The following is a 22,430-nucleotide window of genomic DNA, read 5'->3' as shown; positions in this document are numbered from 1 at the left end:
TAGCTAGGTTAGCACTCATCACCTCAGGAATCGGAAAACATAGGACAGAAAAAGCGAACAACAGTATTTGGGTGAAGACATATTATTCCAGGTAGAAAAATGGAAGATGACCAGACAATCTTGAAGCTTTCTACCTTTTATCCATGTGTGGCATGCATGCGCGTGTGTGTGTGCGTGCACATGCTCAAGTGAGAAAGGTAAGTATCGATCAGAAGAATAGGTAGTGTCTGTTTGTTTAAGGCTTGCTGAAACACAGGTATCTGACCCCAGTAAAATTTGAAGCCATTTCTTTCGTTTTCAGAAAAAGAATAGAAGCCTTCTTTTTGTGGTATCACTGCAGAGATTACTGTAATAAAGGAAGCTACCAATTATTCCACTGGTATATAGTTTTCCATTATGATGTGACAAGCCAGTGATCTAATGGAACCCGAAAGTGAAACTTCCTGTCCTGCTACCTTTCCCAACACCGCAAGCCTTTGCTGTAGCTTCTAGAGTTAATGACAAGCAATTTCTCTGCCAGATCATAGAATCCATATAGTATTTTTGCTTGATCAAAAGTAATGTTAGAGATTTATATTAAACTGAATGTGATTATGATTTATACATATGCATCTGTGTGTGTGTATATATAAATGTAATATATATATATACACACACACACAGAGATGCATATGTGTAAATCATATGCATGTGATGTACTATATATAGAAATATATAAATCATATGCATGTGATATATATATTTATATATAGTACATCACGTGCATATAGTATATAGTACTATATATACATATATTTATATATATAGGTACATCACATGCATATAGTATGTAGTACTATAATATATAGTACTATATACTATGTACTCTCTCTCTCTCTCTCTCTCCTCTCTCTCTCTATATATATATATATATATATATATATATATATAGTACATCACAGCCATAGCATGTGAGAATATTGGTTGCAACAAACCCTGAGTTGACTCTCAAGACAAAATGACAGCACAAGCCTATAAGGCTACATCAGCTATATCTTGAAAGGAGCTCTGAAAATATCCCGTGTACCATGGAACTTCTATAATGTTTATTCTGGTCAAGCAAATCAAGCCCACAAGCCTACATACATAAGCCACTTCTATTTTAATATTGCTACCTATAAACTTTGTAATTGTACCTTTATTAGTTTATGTATAAGGTGGAACAGCAAAGTGGCATCACATTAGAAACAATAATAGAGTAAAAATTTCACCTTTTTGCTGACACCATAAAATAATTGAATGGATAATAAAAGAATCGTCAATAAATGCCGAAACTGTGTGATAAAAGTTTGATGAGGAATAGGAGACTTGAATCTCAAATTATCTCCTCATAAGTTACTTAAAAGTGGAAAAAAGATGTTCTTCGGTGCAGAAACCTGGTGGCAACCACATTAGCAAAGTCATCATCAATGAATGAGATAAAAGGATAAGCATGCGCTTCTATGTGAGGCACCGAGCAGGGCACAGCATCCTTTATGTTTATTTTTTTACCAAAAATGTATCTAATTCTAGTTTATGTAAAAACATCAGGTACACCCACATTGAGAGAAACTTGATAAACCAACTGCTTTTTAGTTTCCTATCATGTGAATATCTGAAAGGCAAGAACAATAAAGATGGGTTGTTCCAGATTAAAGAGACTTGACAAATAAATGCAATGTATGACCCTGAAGTGGACCCCCAGTGAGGAAAAAGAAACCCTCTGTAAAAGATAATTAATGGAACAGCTGGTAAAATTCAAATATGAACTTGATATCAAATAAGAGTAGTGTGTGGATTTCAAATTTTCTAAACTTAATTGTTTCACTTTGGTTATGTAAGAGAATGTTCTCATTATTAGGAAATACAAGCTGAGGTACCATAGAAGAGTTCAAAGAATGGTCAGGAAAAAAGAGGAAAGAGAGAGGAAACGATAAAACAAATGTGGAAAGATCTTAACAATCAGTGAATCCGTGTGAAGGATTTAAGGAAACAGTTGTACTATTCTTGGACCTATTGTATAAACTTGAAATTATCTCAAAGTAAAAAATTAATGAAATAGTCACGTGAAGGCTTCTGGAGAGAAAGAAAGTAGCACTATGTTCTGAGGGTATGTTGAGACACTGGGCCCTAGAACAGATGGTTGCATGTTATATTAGGGGCGAATAGTTATCTGGGATTCCTGAATTACAGAGACAAGCTTGGAAATTAAATAACTGACCTTTAGTATGTTAGGTGAAGTAAAATACCAAAGGAGGCCAATGAAAGACTGAGTCAAGAACCTCCTGTTTCTCAGTGAAGGTGGCTTAATGAATAGGAAGAACAAAGCTCTCACCTAGAAAGGGTCCTTACTCACATCGTTAAGAAATCAGCCTCGTTGTGTATTTTGCTTACCTCATCACTATAGAGCAGGGACGATTGTACCTCAGAATTTTTTAAAAATCCCCGAATCTGCTTTGCCAGGGAACCCCTCAATACCCACCTTCAGAATTTGTGAACAGCTTTGTGAGAGAGGTTAATCAAAGGTTCCAGTCACATGTTAAGATTTTATCATTATTATTGCTATTATTATCTCCAGGCTGCATAAGAGAGTGGACTGAACACCCCCTTTAAATTTCATTAAGAAAGTGTTCTGTTGTTACAAGTGACAGATGAAGAGATGGATTAAGCTCAGTAGTCTACAAAGTGTAGAAATATTTTCTTTGTTAGTTGATGAGTCCCTGACTTAATTCACTTTGAATGAGCACCTAGGAAATGCCGAGTCTCTGGAAAGTATGAAAAAACTCCAGAATGTGGGCTAGTCTTCATGACTTACGCACTCAGAGCATAGTAGGAGATGCTAATGATACACAAAATCTGCAGGGAAATAACAACATGAACGGAATAGAATGGAGAGCAGTGTGCACAGAGGCATAGAGGTGCAAAGAAATGGCACATCCAAGTAGAAAAAGTAATTTAGAAAGCTGAAACATGAGCTTCAATGGGATTACAATCAGGGTGTTGAGAATGCGAGTGAGAGAGTAGAGGAGTAATGGGAAGAGGGTTTGGAAACTATCAGAGGCTGACTGTGAAGGATGATGTAGTTATAAACAATCCATACTTCATCTTATGGGTGAGGGGAAACATTGAAGAATTTAAATGAGTAACATGAGAGCATTTAATCTGTTGTAGAATCAGTCTATCTTATTTAGTTAAGAAGAGTGTGTTGGAGGAGGGGAAGTCTGAAGCCCTGGGGCTGCAGTGCTATTGCAAAGGCCCAGGAAGGATAAACAAAGAATGTACACCAAGACGGTGCCACTAAGAGTGTGACAAGTCCAATGAAGATGACTGGCCTGAGGCAGGAAAGCATCGAGGATGCGGTTGCTGTCTCTAGTTTGGGTGATCCCATGAACGATAGTTCTACTAATTGGGATGAGAAATGGAGCATAAAGGGGGGGGAAAGATAATGGACTCATGTATGCGTGATGAGGTCCAAGTTCCTGTAGTAGATCAAGTGAGATTTCCAACATAATGCAGAATAAAGAGTGTAGATTCTTCGTAGAGGTCTGGGCTGGAGGTAGAGTTAGGAAACCAGCAAGTTGGAGGAATGGTTGAAGTTTGAAATCCGAAGGTCAACAACACATATGAGGGTAAGAGAGAAAAGCTGGCCAGAGGAGTTGGTGGAACAAGAATAGTCAGAGAAATTAGAGACTAAAAATGTGGTGAGAGAAGAAAGAAAGTCAGAAATAAAATGGGCTTGGCATTGTTAAGCTTTCAAAGAGGTCAAGGGAGGGGAGAAATAGCAGTGTGTATTTATTTGAGAACTAAGTGGCTATAGATATAATAAAAGTGACCTCCTATTGAGCACCTATAAGATATGAATATATGTACATATTTCCTTCAATGTTCACAGCAAGCCCATCTGTTAGGACTCCCCACCACCTCACATTCACTTTGCAAATGAGAAGAGCAAAGCTCAGAGACTATATGAAACATATGAAAGGTTGCACAGCTAATAGGCAGCTGACGAGAAACAAGTGACAGGATTAATGCTGATGTCGTGAAAAAGTACCATTTTTACCTCTCAGCCCTTGAGAGCCTGGACGAAGGAACCCAAAACATAGGCTCTTGTGGAAAGACGTGGCAGATCTACCTGATGTGTAAAAAACAAATGCAGAGAGGTAGCCAAAATGAGGAAACCGGGAAACACATCCCAAATGTAAGAGGAGGAGGAGGAGGAGGAGGAGGAGGAGGAGGGACGGTGAGGATTAGGGAGGCAGAAGAGACTAGACATGCAAGACGTGGGAAGAGGAAGAGGAAGAGGAAGAGGAAGAGGAAGAGGAAGAAGAAAGCTTCAGAAGATAACTAACCAAAATGGAAGCAAGCAACCTATCAGATGCGGAGTTCAAAACACTGGTTATAAAAACACTCAAAGAACATAGTGAGGACTTCAACAAAGAGATGATAAGCTTAAAGAAAATCATATAAACAATTTTGAAAACAGATAAGAAGACTATAATGACTAAGATGAAGAATACATTCAAAGAAATCAACAACAAATTAGATGAAACAGTATCAAATTAGCGATTTGGAAGACAAGATAGTACATAACATCCAATCAGAAAAGCGACAAGAAAAAAAAATATTTTAAAATGAGGGTTGTTTAAGGTGCCTCGGGACAACATCAAGCCTACCAACATTCTCGCAACAGTGGTACTGGAAGGAGAAGAGAGACAGCAAGGGATTGAGAACCTATTTGAAGAAATATGACTAAAAACTTCCCTAGCCTGGTGAAGGAAAGGGACATACAAGGCCAGAAAGGACAGAGAATCCCAAACAAGGTGAATACAAAGAGGCTCATTCCAACGCACATTATACTGGCTGCAAGAGAGTGCCCAGAAGACTCTCGGCTGATTTCTCAATGAAAACTTTGCAGGCCAAAAGGATTGATGGGAAATAGTCAAAGTGACAAAAACCAGGACCTACAGCCAAGATTACTCTACCCAGTAAACTTATTATTTAGAATTGAAAGATAGATGAAGAGTATCTCAGACAGGAAGGCAGGAAGGAAAGAAGGACGGAAGGAAGGAAGGAAGGATCGACGGCAGGAGTGCGGGAAGGAGTGACGGGAGGGAGGGAGGGAGGTAGGGAGGGAGGGAAGGCAAGGGAAGGACAGCATCCAGCACGGAAGGAAGGAAAAAGAGGCGTGCATGGAGGGACGAACGGGGAAAGGGAGGGAGGGAGAAGGAATGGCAGGAAGGAGGGCGACGGAGGCAAGGACGGAAGGAGACCGTGCCGGGCCTCCTCCGGCCGTCCGGCCGGCCGGCCGGCCTGCCGACCGGCCTGGCCGCCCCCCGCCCGCCCTCCCTCCCCTCCCTCCCGCCCTCCCGCCCGCCCCCCCCCCCCCCCCGCGCCTCTCGCAGGAGTGTATGGCCTGCAAGGGGCCACCACTCCCTGAATTCCTCACACCTCCCTCTTCAGCCTCCCCTTTTTTCCCCCCCTTTCCCTATCAATAATCACTTCCAGTGTTCCTGAATCACCAATGCTCCAATCAAAAACACACAATGTTGCTGAATTGATTAGACAACAAGACTCATACACATGGTGTGTACAAGAGAACCACTTCAGATTCAGAGACATGCACAGACTGATAAAAGGGTAGAAAAAGATATTTCATATGAATGAAAAATTTTGAAAAGCGAAGGTAGCAATACTTATATCAGATAAAATAGACTTTAAAAGGCTCTAATAAGAGACAAATAAGAACATTTTATCATGATAAAGAGATCAATCCAATGAGAGGATGTAATCCTTCTAAACATTTAGGCACTCAACCAAGAAGCACTAAATACATAAAGCAAGTATTAACTGACAGAGAGAGAGAGAGAGAGAGAGAGAGAGAGAGAGAGAGAGAGAGAGAGAGAGAGAAAGTGAGAGGGAGAACGAGGTTAACACACTTACATTAGGGGAATTTAGTGCCCCATTGACATCAAGGAATAGATCTTCTATGGAGAAGAGCAACAAGGAAAGAGTGGTCTCTAATAAGATGTACATAACAACCAGTCAGAAAAGTGACAAGAAAAAAAGTATTTTAAAAATTAGACCAGATGTTTTTAATTTATATTTTTAGAACATATCACCCACAGCACTAGAAGATACATTCTTCTCAAGTGCATATGGAACATTTTCCAGGATAGACCACATGTTACTCCACAAAACAAGCCCCAATAAGTTTAAAAAGATGGAAATCATATCAGGCACCTTCTCCGACCACAACGATATAAAACAAGAAATCAATCTCTCTCTCTCTCTCTCTCTCTCTCTCTCTCTCTCTCTCACACACACACACACACACACCCCAACCCCGAAAAACACACATGGAGGCTAAATAACATTCTACTAAACAGTGAATGGGTTAACAATGAGATTCGAGGAGGAAAACAAAAGACATCTTGAAACAAATGAAAACACAACAACCCAGATCTATGCAAAAGCAGTTCAAAGAGGGAAATTTATAGCCATACTGGCCTACCTCGAGAAACATGAAAAATTTCAAACGAGCAATCTAACTTTATACCTAAAAGAACAGCAAGCAAACCTCAAAGTGAGAAGAAGAAAAATATCGTAGAGATAAGAGCAAAATTAAACAAATCAGAGTCTAAAGAAAATATAGAGATCAATGAAACCGAGAGCTGGTTCTTTGAAAAGATAAAGTGCAAATTTGATAAACATTTAACAGGACTCATCAAGAGAAAAAGACAGAGAGAGAGAAAGCCCAAATAAATAAAATCAGAAATAAAAGAGAAGTGGCAACTGACACCATAGAAATACAAAGAACTACAAGAAAATATCTGAACAATTATATGCCAACAAATTAGACAATGAGAAGAAATGAATAAGTTCCTGAAAACATACAATCTACCAAGATTGAACGAAGAAGAAACGAGAAATCTGAACAAACCAATTACTAAAAACAAAAGTGAATCGGTCTTCAAAAAGTTCCCTGAAAACAAAAGTTCCGATCAAGATGGCTTCAGAGGCAAATTTTACAGGACATTCAGAGAAGAATTAACACCTATGCTTCTCAAACTATTCCAAAAAAACCTCAGAGAGAAAAATGGCTCCAAGCTCATTTTACAAGGCCACCATTACCCTGATTCCAAAACCAAACAAAGACATTACAAAAAAGGAAAAAATTATAAGTTGATATCCCTGATGAACATAGATGCAAGAATCCTCAACAAAATATTAACAAACTGAATTCAGAAATTTACCCAAAAGATCATACGCTGGGATTAAGTGGGATTTATTCCTGAGATGGAAGTTTGGTTCAACATCTGCGAATCAATTAATGTGATTCACCACATAAACAAAATGAAAAATAAAAATTATGTGGTCATATCGATAGATGTAGAAAAAATCATCTGACAAAATCCAGGGTTTATTTATAAAAACTCTCAGCAAAGTGGGAATAGAGGGGACACGACCTCAACATAATAAAGGCCATAGATGACGAACCCACAGCTATCTCACACTCAACAAGGAAAAGCTAAAAATGTTTTTCTTATGATCAGAATAAGGAAAGGATGTCCACTCTTACTACCTTTATTCAACATGGTATTGGAAGAGCTAGCTGCAGCAATCAGACAAAAAAAAAAAAAAAAAAAAGAAAGAAAAAGCATCCAAATTGTGAAGAAAGAAGTAAAACTGTCGCTATTTGCAGAAGACATGAAACTCTACACTATTTGAACTGATAAAGGAATTCAGTAAAGGAGTAGGATGCATAATTAATATTAAAAAATCATTTACATTTTTATACACAAATAACATATTATCTGAAAGAGAAATTTAAAATAAATCAATCCATTTACAAACTGCGTTAAAGAAAAAAAAAAACCACCTCGGAATAAATTTAACCTAAGAGGTAAAAGAATTGCATTCAAAATATTATAAGACATTGAAGAAAGATGTTGAAGAAGATACAAATAAAAGAAAGCAGTCACTGTGCTCAGAAATAAGAATGATTAACATCATTAAAATGTACATAACACCCAAAGCAATCTATAGACTCAATGTGATTCCTATCAAAACTTCAATGGCATTTTTCACAGGACTAGAAGAAATAATCCTAAACTTTACATGGAACCACAAAAAAACCCGAATAGCCACAGCAATCTTGAGAAACAACAAAGTTGGAGGTATCACAGTCCCTGGTATCAAACTATACTATAAAGCTATAGTAATCAAATCAGCATGGCACTGGCATGGAAACAGACACATATGGATCAATGGGACAGAATAAAGAGCCCAGAAATAAACCCACGCCTAAACGGTCATGAATGTTTGGCAAAAAAGGCAAGAATATTCAATAAATGATGTTGAAAAAACTGGACAGGCACATGCAATAAAAGAAAAAGAAAGAAAGAGGGAGAGAGAGAGAAGGAGACAGACAGACAGACAGACAGACAGAGACAGAGACAGAGACAGAGAGACAGAGAGAGAAACAGAGAGAGACAGAGAGTGAGAGACAGAGAGAGAGAGACGGAGAGAGGGAGAAAGAAGGGAGGGAAGGAAGGAGGGAGGAAGGAAAGGAAGGAAGGAAGAAAGGAAGGAAGGAAGGAAGGAAGGAAGGAAGGAAGGAAGGAAGGAAGGAAGGAAGGAAGAAAGAAAGGAAAGAAAGAAAGAAAGAAAGAAAGAAAGAAAGAAAGAAAGAAAGAAAGAAAGAAAGAAAGAAAAAGAAAGGAAGAAAGAAAAACTAAACCACCCTTTTACACCAGATACAAAAATAAACTCAAAATGGATTAAAGACTTGAATGTAAGAATGGAAACCGTAAAACTCTTGACACTGCTCTTAGCAGTATTTTTTCTGATATCTCTTTCAGGCAAGGGAAACAAAAGAAAAAATAAACAAAGGGGACTACATGAAACTACAAAGTTTTGTACAGCAAAGGAAGCCATCAACGAAATGAGACAACCTACTGAATGGGAGAAGATATTCAGAATAATACATTGGATAAGCGGTTAATATCTAAAATTTATGAAGAACTCATGCAATTTAACACCAAAACAACAACAACAACAACAACAAAACAAAACTAATAATCCAATTAAAAAAATAGGCAGAGGACATGAATAGACATTTCTCCAACGAGGACACGTAGATGGCCAATAGACATATGAAAGATGCTCAATGTCACTAATCATCAGAGAAAGGCAAATTAAAAACACAATGAGAAATCATATTAAATCTGTCAGAATGGCCATCACCACTAAATCAACAGACAAAATGTGTCATGGAGGATGTGGAGAAAAGGAAACCCTCGTGAACTATTGGTGGGATTGCAAATAGGTGAAGTCTCTATGGAAAACAGTATGGAAGTGCCTCAAAAAATTAAAAATAAAACTTCTTTATAACCCAGCAATTCCACTTCTGGGTGTTTATCAAAAGAAACCAAAAACAGTAATTTAAGAAGATATGTGCACCTCTATGTTTACTCTAGAACCATTTATGATAGCCAATATATGGAAGCAATCTAAGTGCCCATTATCGGAAGATTGGATGAAGAAAAATAATATGAAATATTACTCAGCCATAAAAAAAGGGAATACAATCTTACCATTTGAAACGATATGGATCGACCTAGAAATATATCAGACTAAGTGAAATAAGTCAGACAGAGAAAGATAAATACCATATGATCTCACATGTGGAATCTAAAGAACATATTAAACTAACTAACTAACTAACTAACTAACTAACTAACTAACTAACTAACAAAACAGAAACAGACCCATTGACCAAAAGAAAAAACTGATGTTTGCCAGATGGGCTGGGTATTAAGCAATACAAACTGGTAAATACAAAACAGTCAACTGAATGTGAAGTACAGCATAGGGAAAATAATCAATAATAATGTAATAACCATGTACGATGCCAGGTGGGTACTAGACTAATGGTGGGGAATCAATTCATAAATTATATAAATGTCTAACTACTATGCTCTGCACCTGAAACCAATATAAAATAATATCGAATGTCAACTATAACTTAAAATTAATTAAATAATTTTGAAAAACATAGGCTCATGGTGTTGATTCAGAATTAGTGTTTGAGGACTGACCCAGCAGTGCACGGAGAGAAGACGGTGTAAAATTAATCTGGATGGCTTATTAGGGATCCAAGCTGGGGAGGGAAAGGAAGGAAATGAGTAGGTTAGAGAATGGAAGTATTGACATGTTTGACTCTGACACAGACCAGTAGATACACTCTCACATACAAACAGACATAGAGACACGTGTACACACACACACACACACACACACATACACACACACACACACACACAATGGAAGTTTTTAAGCAATAGTTAAGGGTACCATGTAGGGAGTCTGACAATTTCTGCTTTTATTTCTTTTTAGTGGTTTGTTTCATTTTGTGTGTTTTCCTAATTTTTCTTTTTACAAACAGATTTGATGAGGTATAGTTTACATACCATACAATTCACCCATTTAAATAGAAACATGACTCCTAGTATCTTGAGAGTTGTGCCTCTATCATCACATCAATGTTAGAACATTTCTATTATTCGGGAAGAAACCCCGTGCCCTTTCAGCCATCCCCAATCCTCTCATCCCCCACCCAGCCATTGCAGAACACAGATATCTCCTCAAGTTATTTTCCCACCTAAGACCTACAATGGTTTCCCATCTTCCCACTGTAAATGGGAAACTACAAATTCTTATTTTATTTTTTCTAATTTACTTGTGAGCTTTCATCTTCTGCTTTATTCCTTGCTCATTGCTGTCAGGAAGCAGTGGTCTGGTTTCAGTGCTGACATGCCACCTTTCTTTTGTGCTCGGGGCTGTGCTGTGTTCTCTATCTAAAGAAGATTTTACACACACTTAATTTATCAAACTCATACTTTACCATCAGGTTTTAACTGAAGTACTATGTCCTTAGAGAAAAGAAGTCTTCCCTGACCCACTTTCTATCTGAATTAGACCCCCTTATTATATTTTCTCATAACATCTTATATTACTTTTATTTTGATAGGGTATATAAAACATGATATTTACTTTTTTCTTAAACCATTTCAAGTGTACGGTTCAGTGACATTAAGTAAATTCACATTGCTGTGCAACCATACCACCATCCATCTACAGGTCTTTTTCTCCTTCCAAACTGAAACTTTCTAGTGATACAATAACTCCCCATTCTCCCTTTTTTCTAGGCTTTGGCAATCACTGTTCAACTGTCCGTTTCTGTGAATTTGACTTAGTATCTCTCATATGTGGAATCATACGATAACTGTCCTTTTGTGACTGGCTCATTTCACTCTGCATAATGACTTCCAGGTTCATCTATGTTGTAGCCATAGTTGCAGTATCAGAATTCCTTCATTTTTAAGACTGAATAATATTCCATTGTATGGATAGACTACATTTTGTTTATTCATTCATTTGTAGATGGACCCTTAGGGGTTGTTTCCATCTTTTCACTCTGGTGACTAATGCTGCTATGAACATGGGAAGATAGAAAAATGTCTGTTTGTGTCCAAGTTTACATATTCACTAATGCTTGTTATTTTTCTGTTCTATTTTATTCTGTGTATTTATTTTTTCTTATAATAGCCATCCTGATAAGTGTCAAGCAATGTCTCATTGTAGTTTTGATATGCATTTCCTTAGTAACTAATGATATTGAACATCTTTTCATGTGATTATTGGACATTTGAAGATCTTTGGAACAATGTCCACTCAAGTCCTTTGACCATTTTTCAATCAATTTTTTTTTCTTCTGGAGTTTGCCAGAAGTTAATAAACATAATAGTCACCCTCTTATCCACAGGGGACATATTTTGAGACCCTCGGTAGATGCCTGAAACTGTGGAGGGCATCAAACCCCATATATATTAATTTTTCCCTATCTATATGTACCTATATAAAGTCTAATTTTTAAATTAGGCACAGTAACAGGTTGACAACAATAACTACTAATAAAAAAGAACAATTATAATGGTATTCTGTAATTAAAGTTATGTAAATGTGGTCTCCCTCTCTCTTAAAATATCTTATTGCACCATACGCACCTTTCCACTTAAAGGAAGCACTTTATATCTTCTCTTTCACACATCTGAATTACCAGCATCACTACTCTTGAACTACAGGGCCATTGTCAAGTAAAATAAGTGTTACTTGAACACAAGCACTCTGCTAAGACAATTGCCAATCTGATAACTGAGATAGCTCCTAAATGATTAATGGGCAGGTAGTGTAAACCACATGGAGATAGATGCTGGGCAAATGGATAATTCACAGAGCAGTGGTTCAGCAAGAGATTTAATCAAGCTACCCAGAACAGCATAGAATTTTCTTTAAGAGATAGGGATTTGGTTAGTAGTTACCTCACATCAATTTTGGGAGACAGTTTAAGTTCGTATTATAATTTCCAAAGCACGAGCAAGAAATGACCCAGGTCAAGTCAGTCTTGCAAAATAAGCTTTCAATTAAGCGTTGCTTATATGAGCCAACTGGATTTGTCTGCTCAACAAATCTTCAAGGATGATCTCTTTTGTTTTTATTTTAACAAGTTATAGAAGTTTTTCATATCTTTTGGATCCTATCCTCATGAGATACATATTTTCTCACAATTCATAGGTTGCATTTTTACTCCGTTGATACTGTTCTTTGGATTCAGGTCAAGATAGCAGAGTAGGTATATGCTGTGCTCATCTCTTCCCATGATCACATCAAAATCACAACTAAACTACAGAACAACCATCATTGAGAATCACCTGAAGTCTAGCTGAACAGAAGTCCTACAACTAAGGACATAGAGAAGAGGCCAACTCAAGACTGGTAGAGGGGCAGAGAAGCGCAAGCGGGAATCCCCAGTGTTTCTATTAAAGGCCCCTCAGAGGGATTTACTCATTGACAGACTCACTGGCTCTGAGCTTCAGCAATGGGGCAGCAGCTTGAAAGATGACCGAGACACACAGGGAGAAACTGAATTGTCTGTATTCGGGGCGAAGGCTGGAGGGGAAGCTTTCTCCCAAAAAGAAGTGCTGGCAGAAGCCATTGTTCCTTCGTTGAGCCCTCCCACCACCGAGCCTGGACACCCAGGCGGGCGCTGTAGCTGAGTCTCCATCAACCTAGCTAAACCCAACTTGTGGGCCCACCCAGGCTGCCTCCAGTGGCTTTTCCATACAGAGGGCCTGTCTTGGCTCATGCTGTGGGCTTTCTTAAAATTTCTCAAAGGTTCACGAACCCAAACAAGCAACATCTGGCCTCAGCGTGCCTTGTATCTCTTGCTAAATAGCCCCAAGCCTGGCACGAGCAGCTACCAGCCTTGGTTCGTGGCTTAGCCTCTCCTAGGCATCTCCAAGTCCAGCACAAGCGGATCACTTTGTTGTTCATGCCAAGTGGTCCCAGGTGGAGTCTAGGCAGCAGTTGGACTTGGTTTGAAGTGGAGCCCCTCCAAGAGGTCCCAGAACCAACACACCCTGTGGCCAGCTTTAGATCGCACCAGAGCACCATGCAACCACCTGCACAAATGACACACCCAAAAGGCAGACTCAGCGGGCCCCAGAGCCCTGATAAAGTGGATCCTGATCCACAAGGTCAGCCCCTGCACAACAGCTCTTCCACTGCGGTCACAGCCAGTCCTCACAACCATGCAGCCTGAGAGTCGATCCCTCCCACTGATGGGCCAACAGCAACAGGTGGGCACACACAACCCACTTTAGAGACACACCTGGGGCACCCAGCTCGGGTGACCAGGGAGACTGCACCACTGGGCCCCACTGGACATCTACTACATAAGGCCCTCTACGAAGACCAAGAGACGTACGTCTACCTAAGTAGAAACAAACACAGGAATAAAGCCAAATGGGAAACAAAACAAACAACAAAAAAACATGTTTTCTTTTGGGGGACTCTTGTTGTTTCCAACATGTGCTGCTCTTTCTGAAGTATGACGTTGGCCCCGTACATTTAGAAAAAATAGAAAATTATTTTATTTTTGTGTCTTGGTGTGTTAGAAGCTTCTCTGGGGGGGAATAAACAGATCTTCCTCATGCAGTTAAATGAGACAATATCTAACTTCCAGGTGTGAGGAGAATCCAATGACTGTCAGGGATTGAGGAGGCTCTGGACAAGGGAGAGAATGAATATTTGTTATGAATTTGAATGGCGTTGCAACAACTCCCCTAACTCACTACCCACACTCACTAAATCCTTAGACACACAGCCCAAGAACTGTGTTGTCCTCCTGTTAGACTAAAGTAGCTTTAAAATCCCATCCTTTCAAAGACTGAAAATGTGGTTGTGATGGTTGAGGAATCTGTGAGATTAAGAAATGAATGAGTCTGTCCTCAGAGCCTTTGGTGTTGCCTTCATTTTGCTTTATCCAGTCTGATCAATTCAAAAAGTGCAAATGTCACAGACAGAACTGTGTCGCCTTCCGATGCTAGGGTGCTACCTACCGTAAGTTCCCTTGGCCTGTTTTCTCCTGAGGGGAGACAAGGGGCCAATGATGTGGGGACCAGGGCTTCTTCAATTGGACTGATCCCCTCTTTCAAGGGTGACACGAAGTCCCCTTTGTGTCCGGGGGTGGGGGGTGGGGGCGGGGAATGGTCCTCTCCGATATACATTTTGCAGACCGATTCATAAATACCCACAGCCCTTCTGGGAAAACTCTCTCCCTCTTCCTGAGGACAGAAAAACAAATTTTCTCCCCACAGCAAATTCTAAAATGTAGTTTCTTCTACCTTCCGCATGCCCCCGCCCCTGCCACCCTCTGCTACCCTCTCCCCATGAGCAGCAGTTAAGTATACAAAGTAAATCTGATTCAGGCAAAGAGTATTAAGCAGCATAAATTATTACCAGAGTTTTATTTGCCCCCACAAGAGGAAACAGGATTTCTCTGCCATTACTTGATCGCATAAATTATGCCGCTTAGTACTGGGGTTGTGTCAATTTCTTAAAATTCTGTTTTATTGCTTCGTATTTGATAATGTGCACAGCAAAATCTAAACCTCCTGTGTGATTGATTGGTTTATCTTTGTGCCTTGGGCATTTTCATTTTGCTCACGCCTTTCCTTGCAGGCAGGAAAAGAAAATGCAGGGCTCCGGGGCCCTGATACATCTTGGGAAAGCTCCCAGATCACTGCTCCCCTTTTCTCTACCAGGCTGTAGCACTTCAGGTTTTGCAGCCTCTTGCAATTGCAGGTAGAGTTTTCTAGCTGATGGTCTGGTTGAGTACTAAACCACAGGTAAACGGTTTCCTGTGCATTTCTCAAAATAACTGCTGAGAAAAGGAAATGAAATCAACCAGTTTGATACCCAACAATTTTCAACTTCTCCCCCACCATCATTTATTTCCTAGCAGACTTCTCAAAGGGCATTTCCAGAAGCCAATCTTAGGGAAAAAGTTTAACCTCGTAGACATTTGCATTGCAAGGTTTAAATGAGATACTGGACAAACTAATAACAGTGTTAAATTGTTTTGGTTCATATCTGCACCTTTTTCGAAATCCATTGGATCCATTAAGGATCATGTTAAGACTATTATTTATAAAAACAAAACAACAACAACAACAAAACAAATCCTTATTTCTTTCTCTTCCTACACGTTAAATAATCAAAACCAAAGGCATTATTTTTACCTATCATTGGCAGCATTTCAAATTGAGAATTATCAAGGACAATAAAAACCTGGATACAAGCCGATTCATTCACGTTATTAAATTCACCAGAAATGTCATTGACAACACGCATGCTAAATTAATATAATCCTATTATGCTAACACTGTTCATTAATAGTCAATCCTTATTTTATATAAAGCAATTTTAAACACTTTATTCTCATTGAAAATTAGCCTTTCAAAATGTCTATTAAAATTAAAAATTTTCCCCCTTTGCTTAGAAGGCTAAATTCATTTGTGTTATTTTAATAACTGGTTAAGTAAGTAAGTTCATTTGGATACCAAAGATACTATGCTATCAATATTCCTATCTTTGTTTTAGGAAATAAATTCATTTAGCTTATTCTTGAATAAGTCCTTAATACAGCTCATAGGAATTATCAATTGAAGAAAATTATCCCAGTTGAGCTAGTCTAGACAAATGATTTCACAAGTTGGGTGAAATTCATTTTATGTTGTAATTGAATTTGCCCATCATGTTTGTAGATTTTTTCCCTGGAAATAGCCACTGTTCCAGAACAAGTCATACAGGTAGGTTTAAAAAGTTTATTTTCATTTAAGATTTATGCATTCCAATAATTAAAACCATGTGGATAACCACTGGCACAACGACAACAAAAATATATATATATATGGCACTCTGATTAAACTGCATTTTACAGCCTGCAGGACACTTTGGACCAGCTTGGTTTTCACTCCAGATTTCACTGTCGTCCCATCCATATTTTCTGCCTTCACCAACATCAAGTTCTTTTCCTTTCCCTGCCAGCCACAGGCAGGTGGGAGAGACAGGTGTTGCCTTGTTGTCATTAGTTCTTGGATATGAAAAGGGGGCAGCACAATTATTTAAACTTGATCCAAACTGTTTGCATCTTAGAAAGTTAAACAGATAAAAGTAGTAAAATAAGAAGGCAATGCTTGTGGAATGTACAGTGCATATTGGCGGTGCGTGCCTCATTACGATTCGCCTGCTTGCTTCTCCTGTTCAATCGCTGTGACCCGAAAGAGAAAAGAAAAAGATGGTGGGGACTAGTTCGATAGATCCAGTAGAAGGTAGTGTAAGATTGTAGTTCTTTCATTAAGAGGTCTTTCCGAATCATAAAAATTCTACAAGTATCTGTCAGCGTTCATCTTGATTTATACTAAATTAAATATTGTAACAATAAAAGCATATGGCTATTAATATGGTACATTAAGCATGCCATCATTAAATTATTAAAGCAGTGTAGCTGCAAAACAATTTTTAATTAACCTTTCCAGGCCACATTCATCATAAAAACTGTCGGCTCCCTCCCCCCCCACCTCCCCCCCCTTCTTCTCCCGGCCCCTCCCATCCTTCCCCTACCCACCCGCCACTCCCGCCGAGGCTTTTCTCAAGGAGGGAGGGGTGCCTTACTTTCTTTTGATGGCAGTGGGTTTTTCTCTTGCGTTTCTGTCTTCTTCAATTTCGACTTATCGAATTTCTCAATCTCAGCCATATCGGGTTTGTCAGACATGGTTGCGGAGGAAGCTGCATATACAAAGCCAGGAGCGAGGGTGAGCGCGAAGCCTGTGTTCGCTCTCGTTCTCTTCTCTCCGCTTCGAAATGCGCTTTTGCCCTCCCATACCCTGTCTGAAACCCCACCTCCACCTCCTTCCGCTTTCATTCGGGGATAAAGATCTTTCTACAGAAAAAAGGACCCCCCCCTTTAATATTGCGAGATGCGCGGAGAGGGGGGGCGACTGGGAAGACCGATCCCATCAGGAGGTCGAGTCTTTGAGAATGACATTGACCGCTGCGGGGTTGCCGACTGTAGTGGCATTTCAGCATTAACATCTCGCCAGAAGGAGCAGAGAACACTGGAGCCATTCCAAGTTTAAGGGGGAGAACAAAAACCGAGCCCAGATTCTTAAAATGGAGCCAAGGCTGCAGCGTTTCGATCTTCTCTAGGTACCTCTCCCCCTGCAAACGTGCAGCCCGCGCAGCTCTCGCCGCGTCACAAAGGCGGCGCTGCAGCCGGCGCCTGCGACCGCCGCCCCACCCCGCTCCGCGGCCGCGGTGCAACAATGCAGCCAGCCGCGCACAAAGCTGCCCCCGCGCCCACGGATCGGCCTCCTCTGCAGCGAGGGGGGCAGCCTCCGCACACCTTCCCCTGCAGGAAGGACTTAAAAAAAAAAAAACGCATTTCACAGCCCAGACACCTTAGACCTGGACCGATACAACCCACCAAGCTGTCAGATGCTAGAGGAAAAATGCTAATTGCTGCAGCTCCGGGCTTGGGTGGGTGTGAGCTGGAACAAAGGACCGGATTCATCACTGCCTAAGAGGTAACGTAAAATGCCTTCCGCGGCTAAGGGGAAAATGCTCCCTCGAAGCTGCATAGCAAAATGCCAGTTTGGGGTTTTTTGTTTTTTTTTTTTTAAATCCCCTAGAGCTCCCGACCCCGTTTCCCCGCATCTGAAGGGTTCGGCATCCCCCGGCTCCCCGCCAAGGGAGCCTCTCCCCGGAGGGCCGCGCGGGCTCGGCTTCTGGGATGCGGGCACCGCGTGGGAAGGGGACCCTCCCGAGGGCAGGAGGCAGGGGCCCCGGGGCTCACCGGCGCGAGGCAGCGAGGAGAGAATCCGAGGGCTCGGTGGCTGTCGGTCGCGGAGTGCCGGGTGGGGCGCGGCGCGTGCCGCTATATAGAGCTCTCCTATGTAAATGAGGTGATGTCACCCGCCGGCCTGCTTAACTCCTTCGCGTCTCCCGCACCGTGTCCCACGGCCTGACTGGCATCTGCCCCTCCCCCGCCCCCACGTCTACCGATGCACCCTAATTGCAACGACGGTTGAAATACAAAGCGGGCAAAACCCCACCCTCCTACACGTCCTTCACAAATGCGCTTTCCTTTTCTCTATTTTATCTTAATGGATCTTTGCAACGGCCGCGCGAACCAGCTCTTGGGGAGCGGAGCAGGATAACTAAGCGCCTGAGTGGGTACCTAAGGGGACACTTTACTGTGAATCTCGCTTTGTTCAATGCAGCCATCACCTAGCAAGGGTGCGGTGTACCCCGCAGGAGAGCCTCGCCCACTGCAGGGGTGAGATTCGTGTGACTCAGCGTTCAGGCCAGTAGAGGGCGTTCACCCCACCCAATCCTCTTTGTCTCCTCCAAGACGCTCTCCGTGACTTGGGTGGGAGGTAAGGCACCCTTAACTGATTTTTTAAAAATCTTTCTTCACTGTGACAGGCATCTTTTTTCATCGCTACATTTTTGTAAGCACCTGAACCAAATAACCGGAATATTTACTGAGTGGAGGATATTTGTTTGGAGCTTATAGACTATGTTTCCCAATTGATAAATAAGTCAGATTCAAGCTCTGCAATTGACTTCCTGCCTGACAATGAGGAAGTTCCTTTACTTTCATGTTCCTCTATATAAGTCATTGCTAAGAAGACTCGTGCTGAATGCCAAAGACTGCAATCCTAATATCTGAATTCTGAAGGTTAAATATTAAAATAGAAGTCTATATTGTGAAAGGAGCCTTTTCAGCACAAGACGTTTACAAAGTGCGCCTCTGTGTTACAGCGGAAATATGGAAGATTTAGGTAGCTGGAGCAGTTTTCAAAATGGCACCTGACCCTGAATACCAAGGGCCCCTTTGTTGCAGAAACTAGTCACAAATCCGAAGACTAGTCCCTGAACCTACAAAAAGCACAGAGGAGGGAAAGAGCAGGGCATCAAAAAAGGTTTACTGGCGATTGTTTTGAGATCCAAAAGAGTATGCACAATACTCCTTCTTCCTCTCAGGAGGTGTTTCCAGATACCCCTTGCTAGTTTTGTTTACTGCAGAGGATTTGTCTCAGTGTGGATTAGAGTCAAAATTAACTGTTATATCAAGAGAGAAGGCATCCAAAAAATGCAAAGGGAAGGGCCTGTAGATATGACCTATTTAGTTGGTTGTAGATTAATCAGACCCTATAGATCTCTGAATGGCCTTCTGGAAACTTGTCACACCTATATGAGAAATGATCTGTAACTAGACAGGACTGATGGTCTGGAAATTCCTTCCTTTTTGTCGCCCTTACCTGAAACTTCCCCTTCTATCCTAATTCAGACAAAGGAATCACGCATCCCTTGCATGGAACACTACCGGGGTTATATAAGAGGTAAGACATGTAAATGGAAGGAGCTCATGCCTTTTGCATCATGTGCTCTGCCAACCTAATAAACTCTCCTCCTTAAGAGGAATTTTTTCACTTAAATGGCTAATCTTACAATCAGCTCTTTGTTCTGCTTCTATAGACATGCTTACCATATAGGCCAAAGGGCAGTGTGGTCTCGAAATTAACTGAAAACTCACCCTCCCCTTTGATTGCTGTGCCTGTTAGAACAGATTTATTGCCTGAGTGCCTGTTTGAAAATCCCATGCTGTGTAACTGCCCATAGCCTACAGCAACTCCTTGGGTCTGTAAATCAGCCTATACCAACTGTAACAGTGTGGATATAAAAGTGAAATTCCACCTAAGCTTGGGACCCAGTTTTTCAGAGCGGTAGCTCTTCTGGGACTGCCAGAGTAATAAACCTGAGTTCTTCAACGCCTCCGAGTGTTGATTGGTTTCTTGCTTAACTGAGGTTTGCAATTTTTCTGCAACCCTTCCTCTAATAAAGTTGTCTGAACATCCCAATTCCTCCATTGTTGCTTCCTGCAACAATTTAGACCTCTAAAAGCCACAGGAGTTAAGGGATCTGCAGAAACTTTGACTTTCCACATTTCTTCATCCACTGATTCTCTTCTAGGTGGAAGGGACAGGTGATAATCTGGTTCCCCAGTTCACTTATGGATGCCATTCTGCTCTCTGAATGGGGGCATTTTGGTACAGGCACAAGATTTCACCTTGAAGAGAATATACATCATTGTGGAAACTCAGAATAAATGGTGAAACTCAGAAAAGATGATGTAACCATGTAAATCTTCACTTCTTTAAAAATGTTTTTTTTCTCTTTGATTCAAATTGTCCTTGTAATGTAGGGAGGACGCAAAAGAATTAAAATGTTAATCAACTCACAATCACAAAGTGCAATAATGCTGATCAGCCCTGCAGCCAGGTCACGGGGACACCTTCAGAACAAAGGATGATTTCTTCTGGGATGGCTAACATTCCCCCATTCTCCACACCTGTGAAGGGGAAACAGGAACCAAGAGTCATTCCCTATGGCTAAAACCATGGAGAACCTACAAATTAAATGCTGGGAGCTGTTAGCAAGCCTTTCACTCTACATATTCTTGACCTTTTCTTGCTATATACTCTTCCCCTTCCTCACTGTATGTCTATATCAAAGGACATGGGAACTAAAGAATGACATATAAACTGAATTCCCTGAACACTCAGGGTTCTTCTTAGTGCCTTTATTCTGTCTCTCACACACTCTCTGCATCTGAGAGGAGACCAAACTGTTTGTGGAATGTTATCACTTTTCCACAAACTTCCGTTTTGACTCTAATATTGGTGTGTGTATAGAATTCTTTCTATACTCTCTGCCAAAGGACCTCCTTCTTATCTTGGTGCAGAGCTTGGTGTCTCCCTGATGTGAGGAAATTTGCCGTGTTCTACATCACTTGTGCTCACTTGCTTTTTTGTTTGTTTGTTTTCTTATGTTTCTGCATAACGTAGGGCCATTCCCTTCATCGCTAAGCCCCCTAGGTCAACAGCAAGCAATCTTGGGACCAAAGCCTAAGTCTGTTGACCACAGAAAGAAATTTTTGGTCAAACTAGAGATAATATCTTTCAGCTCCACACTGATAAAGGCAGAATGACCCTACTAGCATTCCCTCAAAACCAAACAGAAGGAGGCTGTGAGTGACATCAGTACCTGATGCAATGATCAGCTGCCTCCTACATTAGCCCTGACCAATCAGTAGAGCCCAGGACTCCAACTCCCTTAGCTACTAATGAGTTTTCCCCTATATAACCTATCATCTAGACAGGGGATCCATTGGGGAGACAGGCCTTTGAGTATGAACTCGCCTGCGTTCCTGGGCTTGGCAACATTTTATTAAACCTCTCTTTGATTAAAACACCTATCATTGTCTTTTTGGGTCTGAAATGTGTTAGGTCCAGGAGCCCAATCCCTCTCCTACTGTGCACTTCCTCATTCCCCCAGTCCTATAGTGTGGGAACCAGATTTCTCCCTTACCTTTATGTGGGAACTGGACCTTGCATCTAGGTTAGCAAGGTCCTGTTCACTGGACTCTCCGTCTTTCCCAGCCAATTTACCCACCCAAAATATTCCCAACAAAAAAGCCCACCTCAAGCCTCAAATCAAGAGAGAAGAGGAGGCATCTGAAAAATGTAAAGGGAAGGGCTTGTAGAAATAACCCGCTCAGCTGGTTATAGATTAACTACAACCTATAGATATCTCAATGGCCTTCTGGAAACTCTTGCCACACCACCAATACAAACAATCTATAAATAAATAGGACCAGTGGTCTGGGAATTCCTTCCCCTTCACAACCCTCGCCTTAAATTCCTTGTCCCCATCCTGAGTCTGGAGGTGCATGTAGAACCTCAGTCAAAAGAATCATGTGCTTCTTGCATGGACACTGAAGAGGATTATAAACAGAAATCTAACCAAGAGGAGCTCATGCTTTGGGGCTATTAAGCCTACACATTCTGCTGGGAAATAAATTCTCCTTCCTCTAACAAAGTTGAGCATTCAAATTCCTCCATGGATGTTACTTCCTGCAACAATATAAGTTTCAGGTTCCT

The 22,430-nt window shown here is 40.8% G+C and overlaps 1 protein-coding gene and 1 long non-coding RNA gene across 2 annotated transcripts; one reads left to right on the top strand and one right to left on the bottom strand.

Annotated features, from left to right (window-relative positions):
* Positions 1-16,233: 16,233 nt before the first annotated feature.
* LOC107506326 (thymosin beta-4) lies at positions 16,234-18,377 on the bottom strand. Its single transcript, XM_016137013.2, has 3 exons — positions 18,278-18,377; positions 17,098-17,211; positions 16,234-16,693 (listed from the first exon to the last, which is right to left on the bottom strand). Exons 2-3 carry the CDS (start codon positions 17,195-17,197, stop codon positions 16,659-16,661), a joined length of 135 nt encoding a protein of 44 aa, XP_015992499.1. The 5' UTR covers positions 17,198-17,211; positions 18,278-18,377; the 3' UTR covers positions 16,234-16,658.
* A 315-nt stretch (positions 18,378-18,692) lies between these two features.
* On the top strand, positions 18,693-21,604 carry LOC107506325. The gene is made up of 3 exons (XR_001595899.2): positions 18,693-18,860; positions 19,778-19,829; positions 20,461-21,604. It is a non-coding gene; the product is annotated as an uncharacterized LOC107506325 (long non-coding RNA).
* The last annotated feature ends 826 nt before the right edge of the window (positions 21,605-22,430 follow it).

This window comes from Rousettus aegyptiacus, unplaced genomic scaffold (assembly GCF_014176215.1).
Source record: "Rousettus aegyptiacus isolate mRouAeg1 unplaced genomic scaffold, mRouAeg1.p scaffold_m13_p_19, whole genome shotgun sequence".
NCBI lineage: Eukaryota > Metazoa > Chordata > Mammalia > Chiroptera > Pteropodidae > Rousettus > Rousettus aegyptiacus.
The sequence above is the reverse complement of the archived record's forward strand: the minus strand, read 5'-3'. Positions and strand labels throughout refer to the sequence as shown.

Coding starts and splice junctions, on each gene's coding strand:
- LOC107506326 (XM_016137013.2), bottom strand. CDS start 17,197: ATGTCTGACAAACCCGATATGGCTGAGATTGAGAAATTCGATAAGTCG. Junction 16,694..17,097: donor CCCACTGCCATCAAAAGAAA/GTAAGGCACCCC, acceptor TTCGGGTCACAG/CGATTGAACAGGAGAAGCAA.